This window comes from Anolis sagrei, chromosome 3 (genome assembly GCF_037176765.1).
Source record: "Anolis sagrei isolate rAnoSag1 chromosome 3, rAnoSag1.mat, whole genome shotgun sequence".
Taxonomy (NCBI): domain Eukaryota; kingdom Metazoa; phylum Chordata; class Lepidosauria; order Squamata; family Dactyloidae; genus Anolis; species Anolis sagrei.
The window spans coordinates 236,686,306-236,709,958 of record NC_090023.1 but is presented as its reverse complement, the minus strand read 5'-3'; the positions used below and the strand labels follow the sequence as shown (position 1 = coordinate 236,709,958).

Sequence of the window (23,653 nt, the reverse complement as noted above, 5' to 3'; positions counted from 1 at the left end):
TTACCTTCCACCTTTCCCAGCATAATTGTCTTCTCTAGGCTTTGCTGTCTCTTCATGATGTGGCCAAAGTACTTCAACTTTGTCTTTAGTATCCTTCCCTCCAATGAGCAGTCGGGCTTTATTTCCTGGAGGATGGACTGGTTGGATCTTCTCGCAGTCCAAGGTACTCTCAGAACTTTCCTCCAGCACCACAGTTCAAAAGCATCTATCTATCAAAAAAGAAGATAGATGCTTTTTTGGATTACCCTTGTATAAATGTAATGTTCAGTGAATATGCAGCTTATGTGAGCAGTGGATAAAGGGCAAGCCTTGTTCCTGGTGCAGCTATGCCTCCTCAGTATCCAGTAAACATGATTGTGAAGAGTGGGAAATCCCCCAGTCTGGATTTTGAACAGTGACAAATTAAATGGGATAGGCTCAAAGCTCTTCATTTTCCTAGTATCCTCATGTTTGTTTTATTTATATATTTTATTTTCCTTTTATCATCCCTATATTATTTGCCAACCTCAGTATGTATGATGCAATTAAATCTTTAGAAAATATTTGTAATACCTTTATATATCTGGTTTTCTTTCTATTATTGACTATGTGACACTATCTAACTCAGTCATGGGTCAAGAATCGTGGGAGCTGGAGCCCAAAACACCCGGAGGGTCGAAATTTGCCCATGCTTGATCTAGCTTGACAAATGCAAAAACCCTAGTGTAAAGGGCTAATATGATTGTTCTGAAAGGGAAAATTTATCTTGAGTTGTGGTATAATTAGCTTCTCAGTTTCGTAGGAATGTATGAGAAAAGAGGTCCAAAAGCTCAGATCCCTAAAGACTTTCTTTGGCACGAGAGCATAGATCTTCTTATCCTTAGATCTGAAAACTAGTATGCATCTATCCAGACTCATGAAGACAACATGGAGCTTCTTTAGTCATAGGTAGTAAGTGATTACCATCTACCATAAGGGTAACCAGGCTTCTGAAGGTTCAGCAAAATGTTGATAGAAGTATTCTAAATACACAATATTTCTTGGGAGGAGAGCAATGTCCAATCTCGATAAAATAGCTAAGAGTAGAGACATCACACTGGCAATGAAGATCCGCATAGTTAAAGCAATGGTATTCCCCATAGTCACCTACGGATGTGAGAGCTGGACCATAGGGAAGGATGAGCGACAGAAGATAGATGCTTTTTAACTGTGGTGCTGGAGGAAAGTTCTGAGAATGTCTTGGACTGCGAGAAGATCCAATCAGTCCATACTTCAGGAAATAAAGCCCGACTGTTCATTGGAGGGAAGGATAGTAGAGGTAAAGCTGAAGTACTTTGGCCATATCATGAGAAGACAGGAAAGGTTAGAGAAGACAATTATGCTAGGGAAAATGGAAGGAAAAAGGAAGAGGGGTCAACCAAGGGCAAGATGGAAGGATGGGATCCTTGAAGTGACTGGATTGACCTTGAAAGAGCTGGGGATGGTGATGGCCGACCGGGAGCTCTGGCATGGTCTGCTCCATGAGGCTATGAAGAGTCGGAAACGACTGAACGAATGAACAACAACAAATACACAAGATCTGTGTTGTTCCAACAACACTCAGTACAAAAGCTTCAGCTTCTCCTAGTACATTTCTACTAATTTGCAAACTATTGTTTCAATATAGAGTTAGAACCAAATTGTGTATTTAATTGAACTTTCCTGCCCTGTCTCCATACTTCAATTTCACTGGCCCCTCTTTTGTCTTGTACCATAGCATAACCCATTCAGTAGGGACCACCTAATCCTTGGTGGAGCATTTCCAGAGGAAGGTCTGCCATGGGGAGAAAGAACAGGGAAATGTATCTTAGCTGCATACATCTAAAATGATATTTAATCTTATATATTGAAGGAAAAAGACAACATCCAACTCAACGAGTGAACTGAACATGTTGGAAACCATAGACAACGTAAGGTATTCATGTCATGCCATAAGAGTAGACTACCAGCTGTACGATCATAAACACTTGATGCCTATTGATGCGAACTGCCACTGACACCTTGAACCACAAACCAATAAAACAATTGTTTCAATATAGGTCTTACATTAAATCTAAGGATACAACCCTCCCCCCTCCGCTTAATGATACAGCTGTGTATCTGAAGGAGGACCAGGAAAGAAAAAAAAACAACCACAGAGATACGTCAGCTTCTGGTCCTGGAGTAGTATGCAGCCATTGGCTATATTCATGTATAACTACTCTATCTGGAAATCTACAGATCAGTGGTTAAAGCCAGCTTCCGAGATCATAATTTTCCTCTCTTAAAAAAACAATTGGAGAGCAATAATACCAGTGGAGATGAATGAGGGATAGAAGAGACTTTGATCTCCCTCCTGTAAACCCTAAGGTGTGTGTGCTTCTGTATCTCTCAAGTGACATCCAAGGGAGCCCAGAAGGTAGTGGACCTTTGACCTAAAAGTGTCATCTTCTCTCTTCTTCCCACCAGCCTTGAACAAGAACATGATCAGGTATATCCTCTGATTTTCAGGAGGTGCCCATTTGTAAGTCTCAATATGCACTTACCAGCTATCCTTTCCCTTCAACAGTCACTTGTGGTTTACTTCTCAGGAAACAAATAACATTTGGGCCATGATCCTTTGTGGAGGGAAGAGAAGAACAGCTGCAGATGGGTGACATGCGTGGACTTTCCACCAAAAGTTATGACCTGAAAATCCTAGCACATGTATGTGTGGGCAAAGATTGCAGTAGCAAGAGGAAAGAGGATCTGGTGAACCTTGTGTCAAATTCCTTCCATGTGTGACACTGTTAACATACATGAAAGAACCAAGCTCTCAGCATTGAAACTTCAATTAACTGTAGATTTAGTGTTTCACCTGACATATGACAAGCCTTTGACACATTACCATACACTCTTAAAAATACAAAAATTTATTATTATTATATTATTCTCATGAACCCTCACAAAGTTATTCTGTAGGAACTTTTTCAGGCTTTATAATATCTGGATGCATTTCCCCCACAAATAATAAACTGTATAAACTTTACCAGATGCTGTACAGTGCATACATTAGATTATAGCTAAACTATCCTTTCAAATTACAGTGTGGAATTTGAAACTAATCAACATTAATTTTTGGATATGAATACAGGGTGCAATTTCTACAACCTATTGAATAAACGCTTTTAACATTTTCATACTCTCCGTGTATATATTTTCCTCTTTATTCTCTTCAGAATAGTTCTGATCTGAACATGATCTAGTTCAATACTGATTTACTTTGTAATAGCAATTTAAAAGTTTTCAATTACATATATTCTTCTTTGCCTCTATTTAACTATAGAGTTTTCCTGTGGGATGCAAAATACCTTTTTGGGTGTCTATCCTTCATACTATATGGGAAGTGCTATACAATTTCCATTTTTGCTCTTATGGCATAATTTTTCATGTAATACATGAAATATATTTATATAGAAAAACAATATCTCCATTTTTAGAATGTCCCACCATTAATTTGTTATACTCATGTTCTTATAATTGTCTTTGTTCTATGTTCTCCTCAAAGTCCAACAACAAATGGGAATCTTCTAAGTACTGCTTGTTTCATGCCCATCTGCACCTACATTTAGTAAAGGTTTAGCTGTTTCTAGTCTATCTGAGTCAATGAAAGGCTGACTTACAAATGGCTTAGTACTTTCATGAAACAGATAATCATCTCCATCTTCTTGCTTGGGGGTCTTGAATAAATGCTTCTTCTGATGCATTCCAAGAGCTGCTGCCGTCTTGCAAACTTTGGGACACTGAAAACATGCATATCCTTTCCCATTGTTCTCTCGTTTATGTCTTTGCTCATGATTTCTTTTGGTAGAAAGGTATAAGAAACCCTGGAAGCAAAACTGACACTGGTAGCGCTTTTCTCCAGTATGGATTCTCTCATGTATTTTGAGTGTCTCGTTTAGGCTGAATGCCTTGTTACAGTACTGGCAGATGAAATCCTTTACACCCGAATGGGTGCGTTCATGCTTATGTAGGTTTCCTGATACTGAAAAGCTCTTCCCACATGTTTTGCAAGTGTAGGGTTTTTCTCCTGTATGGCATCGCATATGCATTCTTAGAGCAGATGGGCTCTGAAACCTTTTTTGGCATAATTCGCAAGTATAGGAGTCAAATGTAGTTGTGTCCCAGTGTAAATTATCCGGGGCCTTTTCATCAGAAGTGCTATCTTTTTCACAGAGTTCACAGGGAAGAGTTGGCATATTCTTCTCTTCTTCTTGCTGAGGGATTTTTTCTTCAGGAATGTTCCTAAGCGCATAGCTTGTGACATGTGTCTTTTCACTTTCTCGGTAGGAATTTCGGCTCCTATGTTTTTCTCTCCATCTTGACTTTCTAATTTTCCTTAGCTGTTTTGATTTCTTTTTTGGTTTGTAATTGTAATATGGCCGCCATGGTTTATCGTTGGAGTCATGGTCGCTGACATCATCACACATTTCATTGAGTTCAATGTAGTCTGACCTGCTAACTCGAGATGTGCTTCTCTCTCTCTTCTCCCGTTCTGCAATTTGAGCTGTATGATCTTCTTTGGATTCAGATTTAGATCTCCGGTCTTTTCTGTAAAACAATTTGGACCCCAGAATGTGCCTTTTCACAATGGCTTCATTACCTATTTTAACTGTTATTTGACAAAGAGGGGCAACACTGCTGTCAGCAGATGTTCCCGGTAATGCAGGTTTTGCAATGTAGGTCTCAGTCTTATGTGAAGATTCAAAAGGATCTGTTGGTATGTCAGAAGACATTGTTGCATTTGCCATACACTGTGAATTGTCTGATGTCTCTTCTTCATTGTATAATGATGCCCCTTTCTTCTCCTTACTGCTTCTTGTTCTAATATTGCTTTTATTATCCTCTGAACTATGTGTTTGGTCATCATTTGCTGCTTGGCTGGTTGTAACGTCTGTAGTTTCTGTACTACTTACTGTATTCACAGCATTACTGTGCATGATTACAGAAGAAATTCTACCACTATGCATTATGACTGTAGGTGGTGAATTATTATAATTAATAACAGAGGCTGGATTTTCACTGGCATTGCTGTTACTAACAATTTGAAGAGAGGGATCATAATCTTGAGGGCCAGAATTAAGATGAGTAGAGGACAATGGTATTTCAATAGTACAAGTATCTGTTTTGAGTTCTGCTTCTGATACACTAGCTTCCCAAGGAGAAATAATAATTGGAGTATTCACAGGAGCTGCTGTTGCATCACTACATGAAGATGTATCCAAGGGTACCATTGGATTTGGCAATATACTATGTGGGACATTCAGGGATGGCACTTCAGAAGTGACAGCATTCTGAATAATGCAGGTACTAGAAGTGTCTTCAGTAACTTGTATGCTTGTTTGTATGCTTTCATATGATGTGCTGCCATAGCTCTTATATGGTGGCCTTTTGCATTTCATAGGCAAAAGCCTATAAAGTTTGTAAGGATACGCACCTGGTTTCAAGCCACCATTTGCAGTTTTCTTATTTACTCCGAGACGGTGATCAATTGCATGGAAAGACTTCTGGTGGTTTTTGAGAATGTAGTATGTCATAAATGTCTCAAGGCAGAAAATGCACTGATACCGTCGTTCTCCCGTGTGCCATATTTCATGTCTTGTACGGTATTCAGCCAATGCAAACACTTTATTGCAGTAATGGCAAGGGTACGTTCTTCTCCATGAATGGACATTTGAATGTCTTCGGAGACTAGATAAGGTAACATAGGCACGTTTGCAAACACTGCAAGTGTAAAGCACTTGTCCATCAACAACTTTAACAAAGTGGTCTGTTTCTGGCATTGTGCAGTTTGCGACAGAATAATCCGCCAGCTCATTTTCAGTTATTGTGGATTCTGGATTTATATATGAAGTGACTGTTTGTCCATTTGAAATAACAAAATTATCTAAGCAATTCTGCTCATTTTCACAATTGTCCAATCCTCCACATCCTTGCTCATGGGTTTCTAGTTCAGTTACAGTTTCAAACTGTTTGCTACAGTATTTGCAAACAAATGTTTCTTGTGAGTGAAGCTGGAGATGGGCGCTGAATTGAGTTCCATCACTGAATGATTTAGTACAATTATAAACATGTGGAATGAGAGCAACTATTGATCCAGAAATATGATCTGAATTATTTTCATCATCTTTGGAAGGCAGAACAGTGTCACTATTTGGATGGGATTTTTTAAAAGAAATGGTGTGATTATTTACTACTTGTTGATGACCCACTGCATTGGTTCCATTGACGGTCAATAGCTGTATTGAAGGTATATCGGTGATTTGGGAGTTTAAAACTGCATTTGATGTATTAAATGTTTGAGGAATGGAATCAGTAACAGGCATCGACTGGCCAGTTTCAGAACCATCCTCACCCATTCTATCAAGTGGGCTACTTTCACGGTAAAAGGAATTTTGCTGAAAAACCTCACAACCCATACTAACAGCATAGGAGTGCTCAGCTAATGTACTCACTCGCTCAACAACTTTGCCAGCATCATGCCTCTCTTGACTAATATTAGATACTTTATTTTTTTCAGGCATTTTTTTAAAGCTTGCTCTGAGGTCAAGGGGAGAAAACAAATTATTACAGTTTTCATTTTCATGAATGGAGTATGCATTGGTGATCCTTGGTCCATTTGTGATTGCAGAGTCTTCTTGTCTTTTCTCTTCTTTGACTTCACCTTTTTCAGTATTGCAAAACGAATAAAGGCAAGGAGAATTTGAAACGCTCTTGTCTGTAAGGTCTTCTAGAAATGATATTCCCAACTTCTTCCCTGCAGCTGCAAGATCTAAAACAGTCTCCTGTCTTTTAACAATTACAGTTGAACTGTAGATGTAATTAAGTATTTCTGTGAACACGTCAGCTTTAAGATCGTCCAGTTCCAGTACATGTCCAGAAATGCAAATTGCACGGCTCCAAAAAATATTTTTGAAATAAAGGCTTGAAGCAGCTAGAACATTGCTGTGGGCTTTAAATTTGGTGTCTTCCACAATGATCGTGACATCACATAAAACACCTCGAATGCGTTGTTCGTTTAAAATGGAGAGGACTGTGTCACTGTGGAAGTCATCTTTGAGATCTTTTAGGTGAGACATGATGGTCATCTGTTTAAAATAATGAGAGAGAAAAGGTTAATTCATTCAAATCACAATCGGTTTTCCCTCCCTGCTTATGAAAATCTCAGTATTTCTGGCCCATCCAGACAGGCCTTTAAATCAAGACTTGTCTCCGTTTTACCAGAGGCATCCAAACAACATGTCCGGTAAAACTGAATTATTTGGCTCAAACCAGGATTAGATACCCCATTAGAGCTGGGCCTTCCTGAAAGGCCCAGGTCTAATGAGGTATCAAGCTTGTGGGAACTCACCCCTGAATAGTTCCAGGACCAACCAGAACTACCCGGGGATGAATACCCCCTCACCCACCAAGCCCCCAAAACAAGCCTTAAAATTTTAAAAATTTACCAGACTGCCATTAAGGTGGTCCTTCAGTCCTCCTGGTGTGTCATTTCTACACACTGGGAGGATTGAAGGACCACCTTAATGGTGTCCCGGTAAGTTTTTGAAAATTTTAAGGCTTGCTTTGGGGGACTTCGTGGGGGGGGGGGGACTAGACACCCTCCCAAGGTATGCCTGGGTTTTGGGGGTGGGGATGGGAATCCATTGCAAAGCAGGTTTTTTCAACCATGCAGATTTTGGTGCTGTCTAGAAGCGCTCATACGTCTTTATATTGGGACTATATTATCTAGCCTTTTAATGAGAACACACGTATTCCATGTGATAGAAGCAGAAAATCAGTGAAAGGCATCCTATGGAAAAGCTAACAGTTTCTGTTTATTCAGATGACTTCAAAATTATTCAAAAAAACCTTTTTTTTAAAGATTTACTTCTGGGTAGAAATGCATGCAAAGGACTCTCTCTCATCCTATCAATTACCTATATAATAGCTCTTTAGTTTGAGAAATGAAGGAGATACCTTTGCAACTGAAAGTATCCAGCAATGGGTATGAAAACTATGTTTTGGAGAACTTCCTGGTGGGTACTTATCAGAGGCTCAAGCGTTCCTGTTATTTGAGGTGAGAAACAGAGCACAAAACATGGTACAAGGGCTGCCATCTGGCTGCATTGTGTTCCACAAATAAACAAGTGTGCATGCATGATAATGAAACCAGCCAACCACCAGGCCCACGCTCCACTGTAAGAGAAGGAGGAGGAGGAGGAGGAGGAGGAGAAGGGGGTCGTGGCAGTATCTATGCACCCTCCATAACAAGAGAGAAGAAGGAAGAAGAGAGACTGACAAGGACAACCCTGGCACTAGTGCCTCCTGCATTCTGTTGAAAATGTAAACAACAGCCGGTTACTTTGGGTTGATTCTTAAATGCGCCCCAAACATATGCTTATTGCCATTACTCTAAGGCCAGGAGACAGAGTGGTAAACTCTTATACAATAGTATTGTAATATAATATTGTTTATGTGTTGTCACGAGATAGAGGACTTCCGTAATTGAGACATTCTCTTTATAGAAAAATAGGAAAGGGAAGAACTAGGAGGAGCCTGCATTCTCCAGAGTGATGGCAAAGCAAATGGATGATTTCTATAGAAATGGGAGGCCCTGCTCTCGCTCCCACCAACATCGCAAACGCGGCTGGCGGGGACGAGAGACAGGGCCTTCTCGGCTGTAGCCCCCCGCCTGTGGAATTCACTTCCAAATGAAATACGATCAACTCCATCCCTCCTGGCGTTCAGGAAGAAATTAAAATCTTGGTTTTGGGACCAGGCTTTCGGACAATAAACATAAAGCAGCACTTTGACTGGAAATAGACTGGCAAGATGATATGTATGAGGATACGGTTTTATTGTTCTATCAGTGGGCTTGTGGACTGCGTATTGTTTTAATGACTGTTATGATAATTTGGTTAATTAATTGCTATTGTCTTAACTCGGCATGTATTTATGGTTTTATACTGTGTTATTGATCGTGGCATCGAATTGTTGCCTTTTGTTAGCAGCTCTGAGTCCTCCCCCGTCCTCCCCCCCGGGGGTTGAGAAGAGCGAGGTAAAAATGCTATAAATAAATAAATAAATAAATAAATAAGGAAAACACATGGGTGATAAGTTCTCCGGATCCTTTGGAGAGGGAGCAACATAAAATGCCACGCTAAGAAGGTGATTTCCCACAATCCTCTCCCCTCGCCCATGGGATGAAGTCCTCAGAAATAAATCCTATTGAACCAAATGAGACTAATTCCAAAATTAGGATGTATAAGATTACAGCCAGAAGATATGAAAATATATTTCTATGTGAGGGGGAAAAATAGCCAGGAAATGATAATGCAAGGCACAAGCAAGTCTTAAGCCTGTTCTTGAAAACAAGACAGAGTTTAAAATAGCTGTTCCAAGAGAAAAACCACTATACAAGTATCTTTGAAAACAAACCAACAACTAAAACAAAAACATCAAAACAAATTCCTGACATCAGTGATTTGGGGAGAAAAGCTTTATCACCACACCTTTGCTTTTGGCAAAGCAAACTCAATCATAATTTTCCCCGACATCAAGGGGGAACATCAGTGAAGCAAGCTTTGTCAGCTATTGAAAATGACCAAGTCCCATATACGTAAAAGTAAAGGCATTACACATCAAAAGTATAATTCTAATTAATAATTAAAATAACACTTGGGCAATGAAGCCTGCTCTGAAACAGGAAATTGTACCTATCCATTTAAAAGGAAATGAACTACATTCTGTAGGTTGTCGTTTCTGGGTCAGAATGTCAGCCATTATTAGATAGTAAAATAAGTATCCGGATCTATGCAGATACATGTCAGCTTGCAAGCTGCACTTCCCATTCTCAAATGCTGACACTCTGTATGAAGACAGAAAAGGAAATGTAAATCCACATTAATCAGATACTGACCTGAAATCTGCACTAGTTTACATAGCTCTGTCTTTTAGCGCCATATATGGAAACTTATATTACTTGGGGGGTTGACGTACAAGAAAGAATCTTCAACGTAAGGAGGACTGACAAGATTGTTGCTTCAGGCAAGCAGCCGCAGCACTACAGATAACAGATTATTAGCAACTGCTCTTCCTGTAGGCAAGGTCTGAGGTTACATCACGCATGCTCATGTGACCTGGGATTAGAAACACAGGCGTCTGACGTCGAGAGCAGATTTCACAACTGCAGCCATTCATAGAGCTAGTTTTCTGAATACAGAATACCTGCAGTCAACTTTGTTTCCAGCTGTATACGCTACCAGACATTTGCCAGATTGATTATCTACCTAGCCATCCACCCACAATGCAAACAAACTGCAAACATTTTGAACTGTCAAGTAGTTTCTTGGCACACTGTTCTAAAGTATATGGAGACTATTATTCCTACCATCAGACGAATGACAACTGTTAAGAAACAAACAGGGCGAGGAGAACTTTGAGCAGCTATTTTTAGCTTATAATTGCTTATATTTGCTACATATCTTTTGAGATAAAAGCATTGCCACATATATTTAGAGGCAAAAACAGGCAATGGGAAGGCACCTAATTTGCTAAATAAAGCACATTCTCTTACTGCCTTCTTGGAAGCAGACAGAACAACAAGGCTCTGTTCTCTCTTTGTGTTCCGTTTTTACTAATAAACACAATAGCAACAATTTACCAACATAGAACTACTGCGTTTTAATCCCACAACTCAGATTTCCAAAGTATATGCATCCAGACTAGGTAAAAAAAGGTAAAGGTTGTCACCTGACATTAAGTCCAGTCATGTCTGACTCTGGGGTGTGGTGTTCATCTCCATTTTTAAGCCGAAGAGCCGGCGTTGTCCATAGACACCTCCAAGGTCATGTGGCTGGCATGACTGCATGGAGCGCCATTACCTTCCCACCGGAGCGGTACCTATTGATCTACTCACATTTGCATGTTTTCGAACTGCTAGGTTGGCAGAAGCTAGGGCTGACAGTGGAAGCTCACACCGCTCCCCGGAATCGAACCTGCGACCTTTCAGTCAACAAGTTCAGCAGCTCAGTGCTTTAACCCTCTGTGCCACCGGGAGCTCCTTAAGTACTTATATCTAGGTACTTAATATTAATTTCAGAGTTACTGGGATTCCTGTAAGCAAATCTTTCTTTACTGCATGTTGGAGTTGTTTTATGACAGCAGCACTAACATCTCACACCCCATTTGCAAGAGGTTTTATCAACTATATATATAAGATACAAGGCAAAAAAATATTACTGTCAGTATGGAATTTAGATTGAATCCCACTATAATTATATAACAGTACATAACACTATGAACTGCTCTGAATCCCCTTTGGGGTTGAGAAGGGTGGTATACAAATACCGCAATAAATAAATAACTAACTATATATACACATATATGGTATATGGTGTAGAATCCCTCCTGCCCCGGCACCAGCATATACCCAAAATACAAACAGTGGTGAAAACAATCCATTATATTAATACATTGGTGAATCAACATTGACATAAAATCATTCTGCCATTTTAGTTTTGTTGCAGTAGTGAAAAATGCAATTACCAAGATAGAGTTGAACTGGATTTTTTGTGGGGATTGTGGCCAATCACAACAATCTGTTTAGTTTATTATGTTACACCATAAGTTATGAGTCTATATGTATTTTAATTCTATTAGTGGATGTCGCATGTTAGATGCAATAATTAATAAATTATATATTGCAGAGAAATTATAGTGAATGTCATATATGCATGGAATTTATAAATTACCAGTTGTTTTAGCAAATACTGAAATTATAAATGAAAAAGTCAGAGTCAGCTAGACATCATGATGGCACTTTCTGCCCCAATCTAATAAAAATATGACTGTATCAATGTGAGTGGACTTGACTAGTCTATGTGCTCTTCATTCATATCTATCTATCTATCTATCTATCTATCTATCTATCTATCTAAGTATGCGTGCATGCATGAACGTATGTATGCATGTTTGCATCACAAAGGCTGTTGCTAAGTGACATGGCCCTCTGTGAAGTGACTAAGAAAGAAAGGTGATGTTTATGAGGGGAACGGAGGAAGGAAGAAGAGAACCTGCCTACCAGTGCCAGAGCATTGTCATGGAGGCCTTCTCAAAGATGAAGAAGGGAGAAAGTAGGTGGGCAGTGCAGTGGTCTTATTCATTCATTATTTATATTTTAGTATGGCCAGTTTGTTTTGGCCAATATTTCTGTGTCAGCTCCTTAGTTTGCTTAACTTAGGATTCATTTACATGGGACAAATGAGGTGGGGCAATTGAAGGTTGAACAAGTCCAATTTGCCCTAATGCTCACCTAGGACACTTAACACAGCCTTGTCCCGCATTCAACAAAGTCAGGGGATGCCCTGGAGCTTCTCTGTAAGCAGTTGGGCTCATTATGATTCAGAATGAGTCATAGCTGTTTACATGGCCATCCAGCTTTCCCCATTTCTGTTGTGTCCTCGGCTTTATGGTGACAAATGGGCACAAAACTGCTGGTTGTCATCATTCATCATGTTTTGATAATGGCCAAATGCCAGAGCTATCAGAGAAGGGGAGGAAGGAGGAAGAAAAGGGGTAAGGAGGTGGTGATTCCTCCTTTCCATGTCCCCTCTCCTGTGGCATTCTAGTTCTCTGGTCAACATCAAGACATCGAATTGTGCCATTTGTAAACCACCCTGAGTCGCCTTCGGGCTGAGAAAGGCAATATATAAATATGGTTAATAAAATAAATAAATAATAATACATGCAACTAGCTATGAACACCAGCAATGCAGTGCAGACACCAGCTAGGTGCTGAGCCAGGGAGTGCCCCACTTTGGATCAGCTCTGAATTATGTGGCTAGCGTAGATAGGTCCTAAGTCACCTCTCCCCAAATCATTCACCTGCATTCCAGTCGTAAGCAGAATGGACCTCCTACTCCCTCTGTAGCAGATGCCTGGTAAGGTAAGCGGGGTGGTGGTGGCTACAATCACAACAATATGATCACAATTATAACCAAGTAGCAGCATGAATATGGAACAGTTGTCTATATGTACCTACCTGTAACTGCCCATATTCACAATTGTTACTTTGTCACATTGTGACACTATTGCCAGGATCACATCTCTCCCCCCCCCCTCCCCTTAACCTACTTTACTGGGCAGCACCTGATTGAGGAGGTGGTGATTAGAGGATGATGTTTCATCAGGTTCAGAGGATTGGGCAAGGGAGTATTTGTATATTTAACTATGTTGCTGATGAAGAATCCTGGCCGATATTGATAAGATAAAGGTAAAAGTTTCCCCTGACAGTTGTGTCCGATTCTGGGGGGTGATGCTCATCTCTGTTTCTAAGCTGAAGAGCTGGTGTTGTCCGTAGACACCTCCAAGGTCATGTGGCCAGCATAACTGCATGGAGTGCTGTTACCTTCCCGCATAAGCGGTACCTATTTACTCACATTTGCATGTTTTCAAACTGCTCAGTTGGCAGAAGCTGGGCCTAACAGCAGGAGTTCACCCTGCTCCCCGAATTTGAACCACCATCCTTTCAGTCAGTAAGTTCAGCAGCTCAGTGATTTAACCTGCTGCATCACAAGGAGGTCCATATGCCCAGTAGCATACCCAAAAGGGGTCATATCTGACATAGCCTTAGCAGTATTTTATTAATGTTAATGAGCAACTGCATAATACAATAACTTAAAACAGTTTTCAAGGCAGTTAAAACATAACCATAGAAGCATATCACACATATGTTTGGGGGTCACACTAAGCTGAGTTGAATGTGAGAGAAGTCAAAGCTCTTGATTTCCTCTTTACAGCCATAGGAAGAAAAGGCTAAGGCTAAGTCTGAAAATTACTCTCACAATACTAAGCTTCAGTCTACAACTGTTCCATTGCAAGATAGACCCTTGAATTATTGAGAAGATCCAAAATTAAAGAAACAATTTCAAATATGTAACCTGACAGAACAAGGAAGAAACAACTAATCTTAAATTGGATCACAGTTCAATTTCTGCCAATGTCCTAGAAATTAAGGGCCATCCCACACAGCCATATAACTCAGAATATCAAGCAGATAATCCACAATATCTGCTTTGAACTGGGTTATCTGAGTCCACAGTGCCATATCATCCATTTCAATGTGGATTTTATACAGGGGACATAGAGAAATACAGTATTTCAGTTACTCTGGATCCAAGTTGTGTCCCCACTAACCTTTACACAACACTCCTCTTGCTTGACTGCTTTTCTTCCTTCTTCTACATTTCTTCAGATAGAGCAGTGGTTCTCAACCTGAGGGTCCCTTGATGTTTTGGCCTTCAATGCCCAGAAATCCTAACAGCTGGTAAACTGGCTGGGATTTCTGGGAGTTGTAGTCCAAAACACCTGGGAATCCACAGGTTGAGAAACACTGAGCTAGCGCTTAGAAACAGAAAAGTGCTACAGGTGCAGGAGCTGCAAGGAAATGAATTGCCGGATAGCAGGAGGATTTTACACTCCTTTTGTTTTTACTACTGGATGTTTCTTGTTCTATATGATTGGGGGGATAGTTCCATATTTAAACATGGTCCATCTACTTCAGCTATATTTGCTTAGTAATATTAATTAGTGAGATTATTAGCAATTATTCTGTGACCAGCTGCCTAAACACAGGTGGCACAGCTTGGGGAAAAGTGAATATAGCCCCAAAGGCAGCTTTTTTGCCTTCTCTTTTATGAGTAACAAGATGACGAAAGAAATCCTGGTATCATCATCTGAAACTTGATATCTTGAGAACAACACACTGTGCTGTTGGGCCTTTTGACCTACTTCCTTTTCTATAAGCGTAAACACACACTTATTTCCTCTGTTAGATTTTAGCATGATGTAGTTATTCTTCAGGTTCTAGGAAACCTCATTCAAACACATCCTAGCATTAGGAAACCTCATTCAAATAAATTTTAGCTGGTGATGCCAGGGCTTTCCACCTCAAACCAAAATTATTCACCCGCCCTCCCATCGCAGGAACTTTCACCATTGTCTTTGCCTTTGTATGTGATGCTGAAGTGCATATTCTGATAAGAAAAATAGATAAACAGCCTGATTTTTTTTCTTGGTGTCTTGGTTTTTAGGCCTGTTTCTGGGGTTGTCTGGGATGCTGATTCAGAATATTGCATTTGCAAATGCAATATTCTGAATGAGCTGATGCAAATCAATAAAGACTGATACTTTTCTTTGCAATCAAAATCCATACAAATAGCCAGCAACAAAAATCATTATAATATTCATGTTTTTGAAAGAAAATATTACCAGTCACACTCCAAAGAGGTACAAAACTGCACTTGTCATCATCAAATCCAAAATTTATTTATTTACTTACAATATTTATACCCCAACTGCCTAAACAACAAACAGCTTAACTACTAGAATAATGTATGTTCTAAATTGGGGGTCCTCAAACTTTTTAAACAGAGGGCCAAGTCGCAGTCCCTCAAACTGTTGGAGGGCCGGATTATAATTTGAAAAAAACATGAATGAATTCCTATGCACACTGCACAAATCTTACTTGTAGTGCAAAAAAAAAACCCCCACTTAAAAACAATACAATAATTAAAATGAAGAACAATTTTAACAAATATAAACCTATTAGTATTTCAATGGGAAGTGTGGGCCTGCTTTTGGCTGATGAGAAAGGATTGATGTTGTTGTTGTTGTGTGCTTTCAAGTCCAGACTTAGGTTGACTCTGAGTGAGGGTCGGGTAAATTACTTTGGAGGGCCGTATCTGGCCCTCGGGCCTTAGTTTGAGGACCCATGTTCTAAATCCTCCTGAAATAGCATTTATTCTATGTATTTCCTAATTGCAGTCGCCATTATTCAGCACACTCGACTGTCTCTCTGGCATGTATCATCTCCTTGCCTTGACCACAAGATGGAGCCAGGGGCAAAGAAGACTTGCACCACTTCAATGGAAACAAAAAATAGCTTACATACAATTTCAATAATTTGAATAAACCATCATACATAGGCTGACAAAATTACAAAGACGACTTGTACCAGTCCAATGGAAACAAAAAAATAATAACTGATATATGATCTCAATAATCTGAACAAACTATTCATACACAGGCTGATAAAATTACCCACAGTAGGCAAACCATACTTTATTTTTTATTATCAGTATCATCTTATAGCATTTATTGATTGTGTCAAGTGTCGTCAGGAAATGGGATTGCCATATAGCAAATGTTTGATATCTGAGATTTTGCTGATGATGAATAGTCACTATTTAGAACTGAGGCTCTAGATCAGCATCATATAGATCTGGCATTTACTAAAACTATCCCTCAATGTTATTGTCATCAATATAATCTCCAGTTTGTACAGCCAGAAATGTTTGAATCGGGGAAAAATGTAATACTAAATTGAAATTAGAAGTCACAGTAGCCATATTTGATATGGCTTGTGAGAGCAGGTTGAAAGCACGGGACGGATTTGCATACTAACATGACAGCCATCACGGGCTGTGCGTCAGTAACCGTAGAGCAGCTGTCGTCCTGGGATTGGCTGAGACATTGACATTATCTCTTGAAACATGAAATAGCTTTATAGATCGCAGAGGCAATGGCATCTCTCTTCCTCTGTAATAAATTGCAGGAAGTTCTGAGGTCCTCCAGAGCATCACATTTCTGATCTGCAGTTCCTATCTTTCTCTAATAATGTAGCCCTGACAAGAAACCTTGTTCACAATGGATACAATTGGCTGTTTAGACAAACAGAATGACATAGCCAAGCTTAAAGATCTTGGGAAAACAGGATATTGGCTTTTTGTAGTCATTATGTTGTGCTTTTCTAAATAAAGAGTGATACTAGTATCATAATACATGCTATATTGTGTAGAAGTGATCTTGATATTATATTATTTATTCATAACTCTAATTGTTCCTAAAACACATCCCTCTACAAAAAAATCTTCCCCATCCCCTTTTAATATAAACAAAAAAGAACCATTAAAACTTACTTAAAGCATATTAACCAAAAGATGTTAAGCTAAGTAAACTAGTTTATCGTCTTACTAATACAACAATTTCTAGCTTAAAATCACTTTACTATTATATTCAATCTTCAAATCCTGTAAGTGTTTTCATGGGTTTTTTTTATAATGAGTATTATGGGTTTCCAATAATTTAAGAAAATCTTTAAGACTTTTCTTTTATGATAGTGGATAGCGAAACCTGGCTATTTAAACAAGCTTTTGACAATGGCTAGAGTATTACTTAATTACTGGACAGGACTGGAATGACTATTAGAACATTATGCTGGATATACTGACAACAGGAACAGACTGGTTTGAATAGTTTTAAAATTGTTATTTATTAATCTTTTTAGTATGTCATTTTAATTTTATGTAGCAATAATTCTTTACTATTGTCGTTTGCTTATTGTTTATATTATTTTCTGTACCTGTGAATTGTTGAAAGCTGCCCCGAGTCCCTTCGGGGAGAGAAGGTGGGGTTTAAATAAAGTTTATTATTTATTATTATTATCCATCTCAGTCATTTCCATCATCATGTTCTGTTATTCTAAGATAGGGCATGATCCAGTTAATTATTTTGAAGTTTCATTGATTCCCCTTTTAAATCTCTCTCATATAAAACAAAGTAATTTCATAATGCTTAATTAATTTTTTTATTTTAGTCATTTGTACCCCGTCTTATCTCGACCTCTGCAGATGGACTCAGGGCGGCTAACAAACCTGCACCCCATGGTACCCACAACCGAAACATAAATATACAATTTAAATAAAAAATATAGCAATAAAACAGTATAAACTAGTATAAACAAGTATAAAACAGTATAAAAACAATCAAATAGTCAACAGATTGTTAGACTAGATTGTTTATTTATTTATTTATGACATTTATATGCCGCCCTTCTCATCCTGAAGGGGACTCAGAGCAGCTTACAAGGTATATATACATACAATATAGTATATTATTAGCATAGTACAATATCAGTTTTAAATATTGTTATATTGCTATATAGGCTCAAAACCAACCTTAAAAACTCTGGCATAGACACTGAGAACTGGGAAGCCCTGGCCCGTGAGCGCTCCTGCTGGAGGTCAGCTGTGACTAGCAATGCTGCAGAATTTGAAGAGGTACGAATGGAGGGCGAAAGAGAAAAACGTACCAAGAGGAAGGCACATCATGCCAACCCCAACCGGGACCGCCTTCCACCTGGAAACCAATGCCCTCACTGCAGGAGACGATTAAGATCAAGAATAGGGCTCCATAGTCACCTACAGATCCACCCTGGAGGATTATCCTACTCGGACAACGAGGGATCGCCTAAGTAATTGCTATATTGTACTTTACCAATTATATTGTAATATTATTAGTAATATTACATGTAATATAAATATATATTGTTCCCCAAAACATTCCATTAGGTATTTCAAAATTTTAACATACCTATGTGACAAATATGTTTTACCATAAGCATATTACCATGTGTGAATTTAGTTACTCAAAAAGTGATATTGCATACAAACAAAATACCAAGCTGGTAACAAAGGCACTTGTGTAGAGGAGCAGGGAATTCACAGAGTTGAGCTCTAGGACTTTTTTTTTATTACAAAGCACTGTAACATAATTGCAGCCACCCCCACCCTGGACTTTTCGATTCACTGTCAATGTATTTGCAATTCTCACTAACAACCTTATCACAAAGGGCAATTTTTGGTGGCATATGCTGGCTCCATCCTATGTCACCCAAGGAGCCCGGCGGCTCCCATCATACGACACTGGCATGGCTCTGTGGGTGATGTATGACAGAGCTTGCACATGCTGCCGTCGTGGGAACATGGGAAGCATCCTGTGTTACTATAAGAAGCAATGGAAGGAAGCCACGTGGTTAACGCTTCCCCCCATGGGATCGACCAAATTTGGAGCTGGGCAATGCGGGGTGTGGGGCACCAGATTTCCCATGCCCCCTGACGACACAAGGCGATTCCAGCAGCCATGTGACAAGGTCAATAGAGTGGAGCAGAAATTTATTTTTCCCAGTAATGAAGTGCTGTTATAAACCATCCCTGCAGAAATACAAAGCATTTGGGTGTAGCCCTGCAAAAGACATGTTCCTGGAGAAGAAAAAGTCTAGAAATTATTTCAGATCAACACATCCAAACTGCACTTTTGGACTATCCATGGGCATGCTGCTATAACGTAGGGCAAAGAAAGTGCAACCCACAAACCTCATGTGGCCCGTCAATTTTGTGTCCCTCAAGAATCTTCAGCACCCTTCCCCAATTTTTGGGGAAAAATCACCACAACACAGGTCATGGATCAGCAAAATTGTGACCTATGGACTGCATGTTCTTAAAGTCCTTCTGAAAGTTTCATGTATTTTTAAATGAGCTTCAACTTTCAAGTGATACATATTTGAAAGTCCTGCCATGCCTAGCATTCATCAGGTCAGGTTGGCAAACTCTATTGTCTGATTATCTCCCCAAACTGATTATCTTAACAGCTTACTTGGTATTGCATTAGGGCTAAGGAGAAACAGGTCAACACCTCTACTCAGCCATGAAACTCAGTTGCTTTATCTCAGGTTAGCATACTTCAAAAGATTATTTCATGGAAGAACCATGAATGTTGAGAAAGACTGAAGGGATTCTTAATGTCTGTAAGACTGTACTGATAGAACATTATGTAAATATGGTATAATAAATAACTATAGATGTGGATCAGCCTCATGATGGCTATACATTGCATGGACCTGATCTGGGATAACTTGGGGCAAGGACACCTTAACATGGCTTTGCCTTAGGGTGACCCAATTTAGGAGAAGTCTGGGCTTTTCTACAATTTAGAAGCAGTTAGGGGAACTGGAAATGGATGCAACTCTCCTGTTTGCCATTCCTCGGACCCAGGTGAATGCTGGTAATTGGGGCGGGGGGTTGGAAGGAAGGGGCTTTCCTCTTTCCCACTTCCCTTCGTCCTTGGTGTACCATCATTCTGCCTTATATTAGCCAGGAAAAAGGTCGGTGCTATGTTGCACCTACCTAAGAAAGCTGTTCATTGACGTCAAATTGTGTTGTACACAGGAATGTAGCCGGGGGGGAGGCTTGAGGGGCTTCCCCCGAAATTCTCATGGTGGTTCGCGAAAAGGCCTTACTGGTGCATTATTTAAACTGCTATGTTTATTCATATCATGATCTGATCACTATACTCAATATATCCCATATGCATGGGGGTATTGGGGTAACGATACAAAAGGTTTGCTAGGGTAGACCTTCTTTCACTCAGACTCAGCCCCCCCTGAAACAAACTCAGCCCCCCCCCCCCCCCCCGCAAATCAAAATCCTGGCTACGGGCCTGGTTGTACACAAGTGGCTGCTGAGGACTCTAGTGGGCCTATTTTGGCATCCAGCATGCCGAATTACGGGTCTGTGTATAAGGCACTCATGTTTAGTAGACAAGAGGGTGTCCGGATATTAATAATACTTCTGTAAACACACAGGAACATAAGCTAAAATTCTACACATCACCACTTGAATCCAAATAAAATTTGTATTTGTTAGAAATACGTAAAATTGTACCATCTTCTTCAGCCTGGTGACTAATGTGCTTATTTCCTATTTCCAAATGTTTAGAAATAACCAGTGGTCAAATAAACACCACAGGAAAAGCAGATCCTTTGATACAACTTACAATGTCTTATATTCAGGAGAAAGGAAAATGTACAGATACTACTATTTTTTGTGGACAATCTTAACAACCTCATAGCTGGAACTGTGACAGCCTTTCATAACAATGTTATGAATGGACAATTGTGTATATAGGCAGTACTTTTTCATGCACCCACAAGGAGGGGCTGCTGGAAAGATAAGAATCAGAAACTGGCCAATGGAAACTGCCCATCAGCATCCATGTTATTACTAGAATGTCTCCACTTCCTAATATTTGAGAAAAGATTGTCACAGCTGAGTAAATACAAAGGCATTCTACATTCTGGCCAACTCAAAACCTTTTTCATACCCAGGAAGGAAATTATATATTACACATATGTCCATACTTTATGTAATCTAAGCTTATGAAGATTTTGGAACAGAAGCAAACAGAGTTGATGCACTATAGAAGCCCTAAAAAATGTATTATTCAGAAAGTCACACAAGGGTTGCACTTTAGTGGGAAGATTGTAGTTTAGTAATAGTCCACATTCATTGCATTAAAAAAACCCCAATTTCACACTCTAATAAAAGTACAAAGTAGTAGTTGGTGGTTAGATAGCGCCAATAGGACTATGTAATGCACTCTTACTGAGAAAATTACCAGAAAAAGCCTCACTCTATGATTGCACATAATTCCATACAGTATAAAGAGAATGTAGTATAAAGAGCATTTATTCAAGGCAATTGGGAAATGGCTGATTACTTTATTATACTCTTGTGCTGTCATTTCTAACTGAAGACGTTAGTAGATTTGTCATTCACCATAAGGATAATGCTCTGCCCATGCAGTTCCATGTCTATCTTTCTCCCAGTGTATGTCATTTTTGAGTGCAAGTCACTTGAAAGGGGAAGGAAATGGGAGGATGCTTCCAGAGCGTGCCTTCATATTCCTTCCACTCAGTTCTCCCTCAGTCGATTTGCATTCCCTCCCTCCCCATCCCCACTGGAAAGCAACCCATCTCATGACTTCAACTACAGGGAGGGGGATTTAGATATTGTGCAAAGGGCTGTAGACTAGTGCCTTGAGCAGACATAAATACATGCGATTCACATCTAAATATACATATGGCATCAATAGGATTCTGTGTTATGATTGGTGTTATGGGTCAGGCATATTCAGTTGCCAACTTTGTGCCCTGGTAATAAACCTATGAAGAAAAGACTATAACCTGAAACATACAGTTTAACATATATGGATTGAGAGAGAAGGATAGATGTATTAGAACACACACATATATATGTATATAAATTAAGAGCCTATAGATACTTGAGGTCTGAGATAAATGCATGGCAGAATGTAAATAAGATGCAACTTAGCACCTCAGCACGTGAACAGAGGTGACTGAGAAAAACCGCCTAGCAGGTATAGTAGCTGATGCCAGGCAGCCAAGGACTTGTAGTGTACTGCCATACTCTCATATTAATGATCTTTGTTTTGATTGGATATCATGAATGTGGTAGCCATCAGCATCTTTGTTTTGATTATTTTGATTGAATAACTTATAGTCTAAGTGACACTATGGCAGTTTCTCAACTTGGGGGTTGGGACCCCTGGGAGAGGGTGGTTAGTGAGGGGTTCAGAGGGGTCACCAAAGACCATCAGAAAACATATATTTCTGATGGTCGTAGGAACCTCTTTGGCAGATAACAAATTCAATAATATTGAATTTATTATTGTACCCTACACTGAGATCTGCTGCTGAGACAGGCTGAGTTAGAAATGAAATGAAGGCCACCGGTTTAGTTGCATCTATTTTTAAAGTAAAGGTAAAGGTAAAGGTTTTTCTCCTGACATTAAGCCTAGTCGTGTCCGACTCTGGTGGTTGGTGCTCATCTCAATTTCTAAGCCGAAGAGCCGGCGTTGTCCATAGATACCTTCAAGGTCATGTGGCAGGCATGACTGCAAGGAGCGCCATTGCCTTCTCACTACTGATCTCACCTTTGCATGTTTTCAAAATGCTAGGTTGGGAGAAGCTGGGGCTAACACTGGGAGTTCACCCCACTCCCCAGATTCAAACTGCCGATCTTTTGGTCAGTAAGTTCAGCAGCTCAGCAGTTTAACCCACTGTGCCAAAAGGACTTAAAGGACTAAGATATTTCAGGGAAGATCAGCCTATCCATAGGTATTAACTATGACAAAGCAAATTCAGCATCCTTGACTAGAACCCATTTTCCCTCTGTAGAAGACAAACAATCAGTGCTGACAGCAATATTTCTCTAGAAGCTTTTTTTGCAGCATCCTGCTGGTTGGTGCCAAAAAGAATACTGGATTAGACTGAGTCTTGATCCTTCTGCAAACGCCTACCATAAGAGAAGTGCATTATGACCTCACAAAAGAAAGAGGCTTTTCTTTAATGGTATACGACTTCTGGTAAGTCTTCCTGAAGGATATTCACCAGGCATCAATATCACATTCTTTTAGGCAGCAAGATAAAGCATTTTTAATTGCTCTCCAATTTCAGTTGGTTTTAAACCTTGGATTCATCTCACTGATGAGGTGGATTATACCTCTCAGTTTTAATTGGATTTCAGTTTCAATATATTATTCTGCCTGGCATCCTGTTAGAAAATTACAATGGCACAAATCAAGCATACACCACCTCCTCTCACTTGCATGGTCATAGCAGAGCTCGCACAGACACACAAAAAATGAAATTTCCCCAACCTACCTTCTACGAAGTGCAGCCCACCCCACCTAAATATAATAATTCCCTGTTTTCTGACAATAGAGACACGAATGGGGACATGTCCACTGTTTTTCCTGAAAGGATATAATTTACAGGGATATTGCAAGGTCCTTATAGGTACCTGATGGAGTGTCTCCAGGTACAAGAAAACAACTAGGCATCTTCTTGCTCATTTCTCTGCTCTTTATCAATATGAAAATGGCCATTTGGGAGGGGAGGGGGCAGTGGTGCCTACTTAACAATGTAAATTGGGGA

General features: G+C 39.7%; 1 protein-coding gene across 6 annotated transcripts in view; it reads right to left on the bottom strand.

The window, feature by feature from the left end:
- Positions 1–2,886: 2,886 nt before the first annotated feature.
- ZBTB38 (zinc finger and BTB domain containing 38) overlaps positions 2,887–23,653 on the bottom strand; it is a 36,478-nt gene continuing 15,711 nt past the window's right edge. For 4 of the 6 annotated variants that reach the window (XM_060767806.2, XM_060767805.2, XM_060767803.2 and 1 more), the window contains exon 2: positions 2,887–7,124. In XM_060767806.2, the coding sequence (XP_060623789.2) occupies positions 3,567–7,124 (3,558 nt within the window). In that variant the 3' untranslated portion in view covers positions 2,887–3,566. Of the gene's footprint in view, positions 7,125–9,734; positions 9,883–9,937; positions 10,132–23,653 lie in introns of those variants that run through there. The other 2 variants (XM_060767804.2, XM_060767807.2) reach the window with 2 other exon arrangements.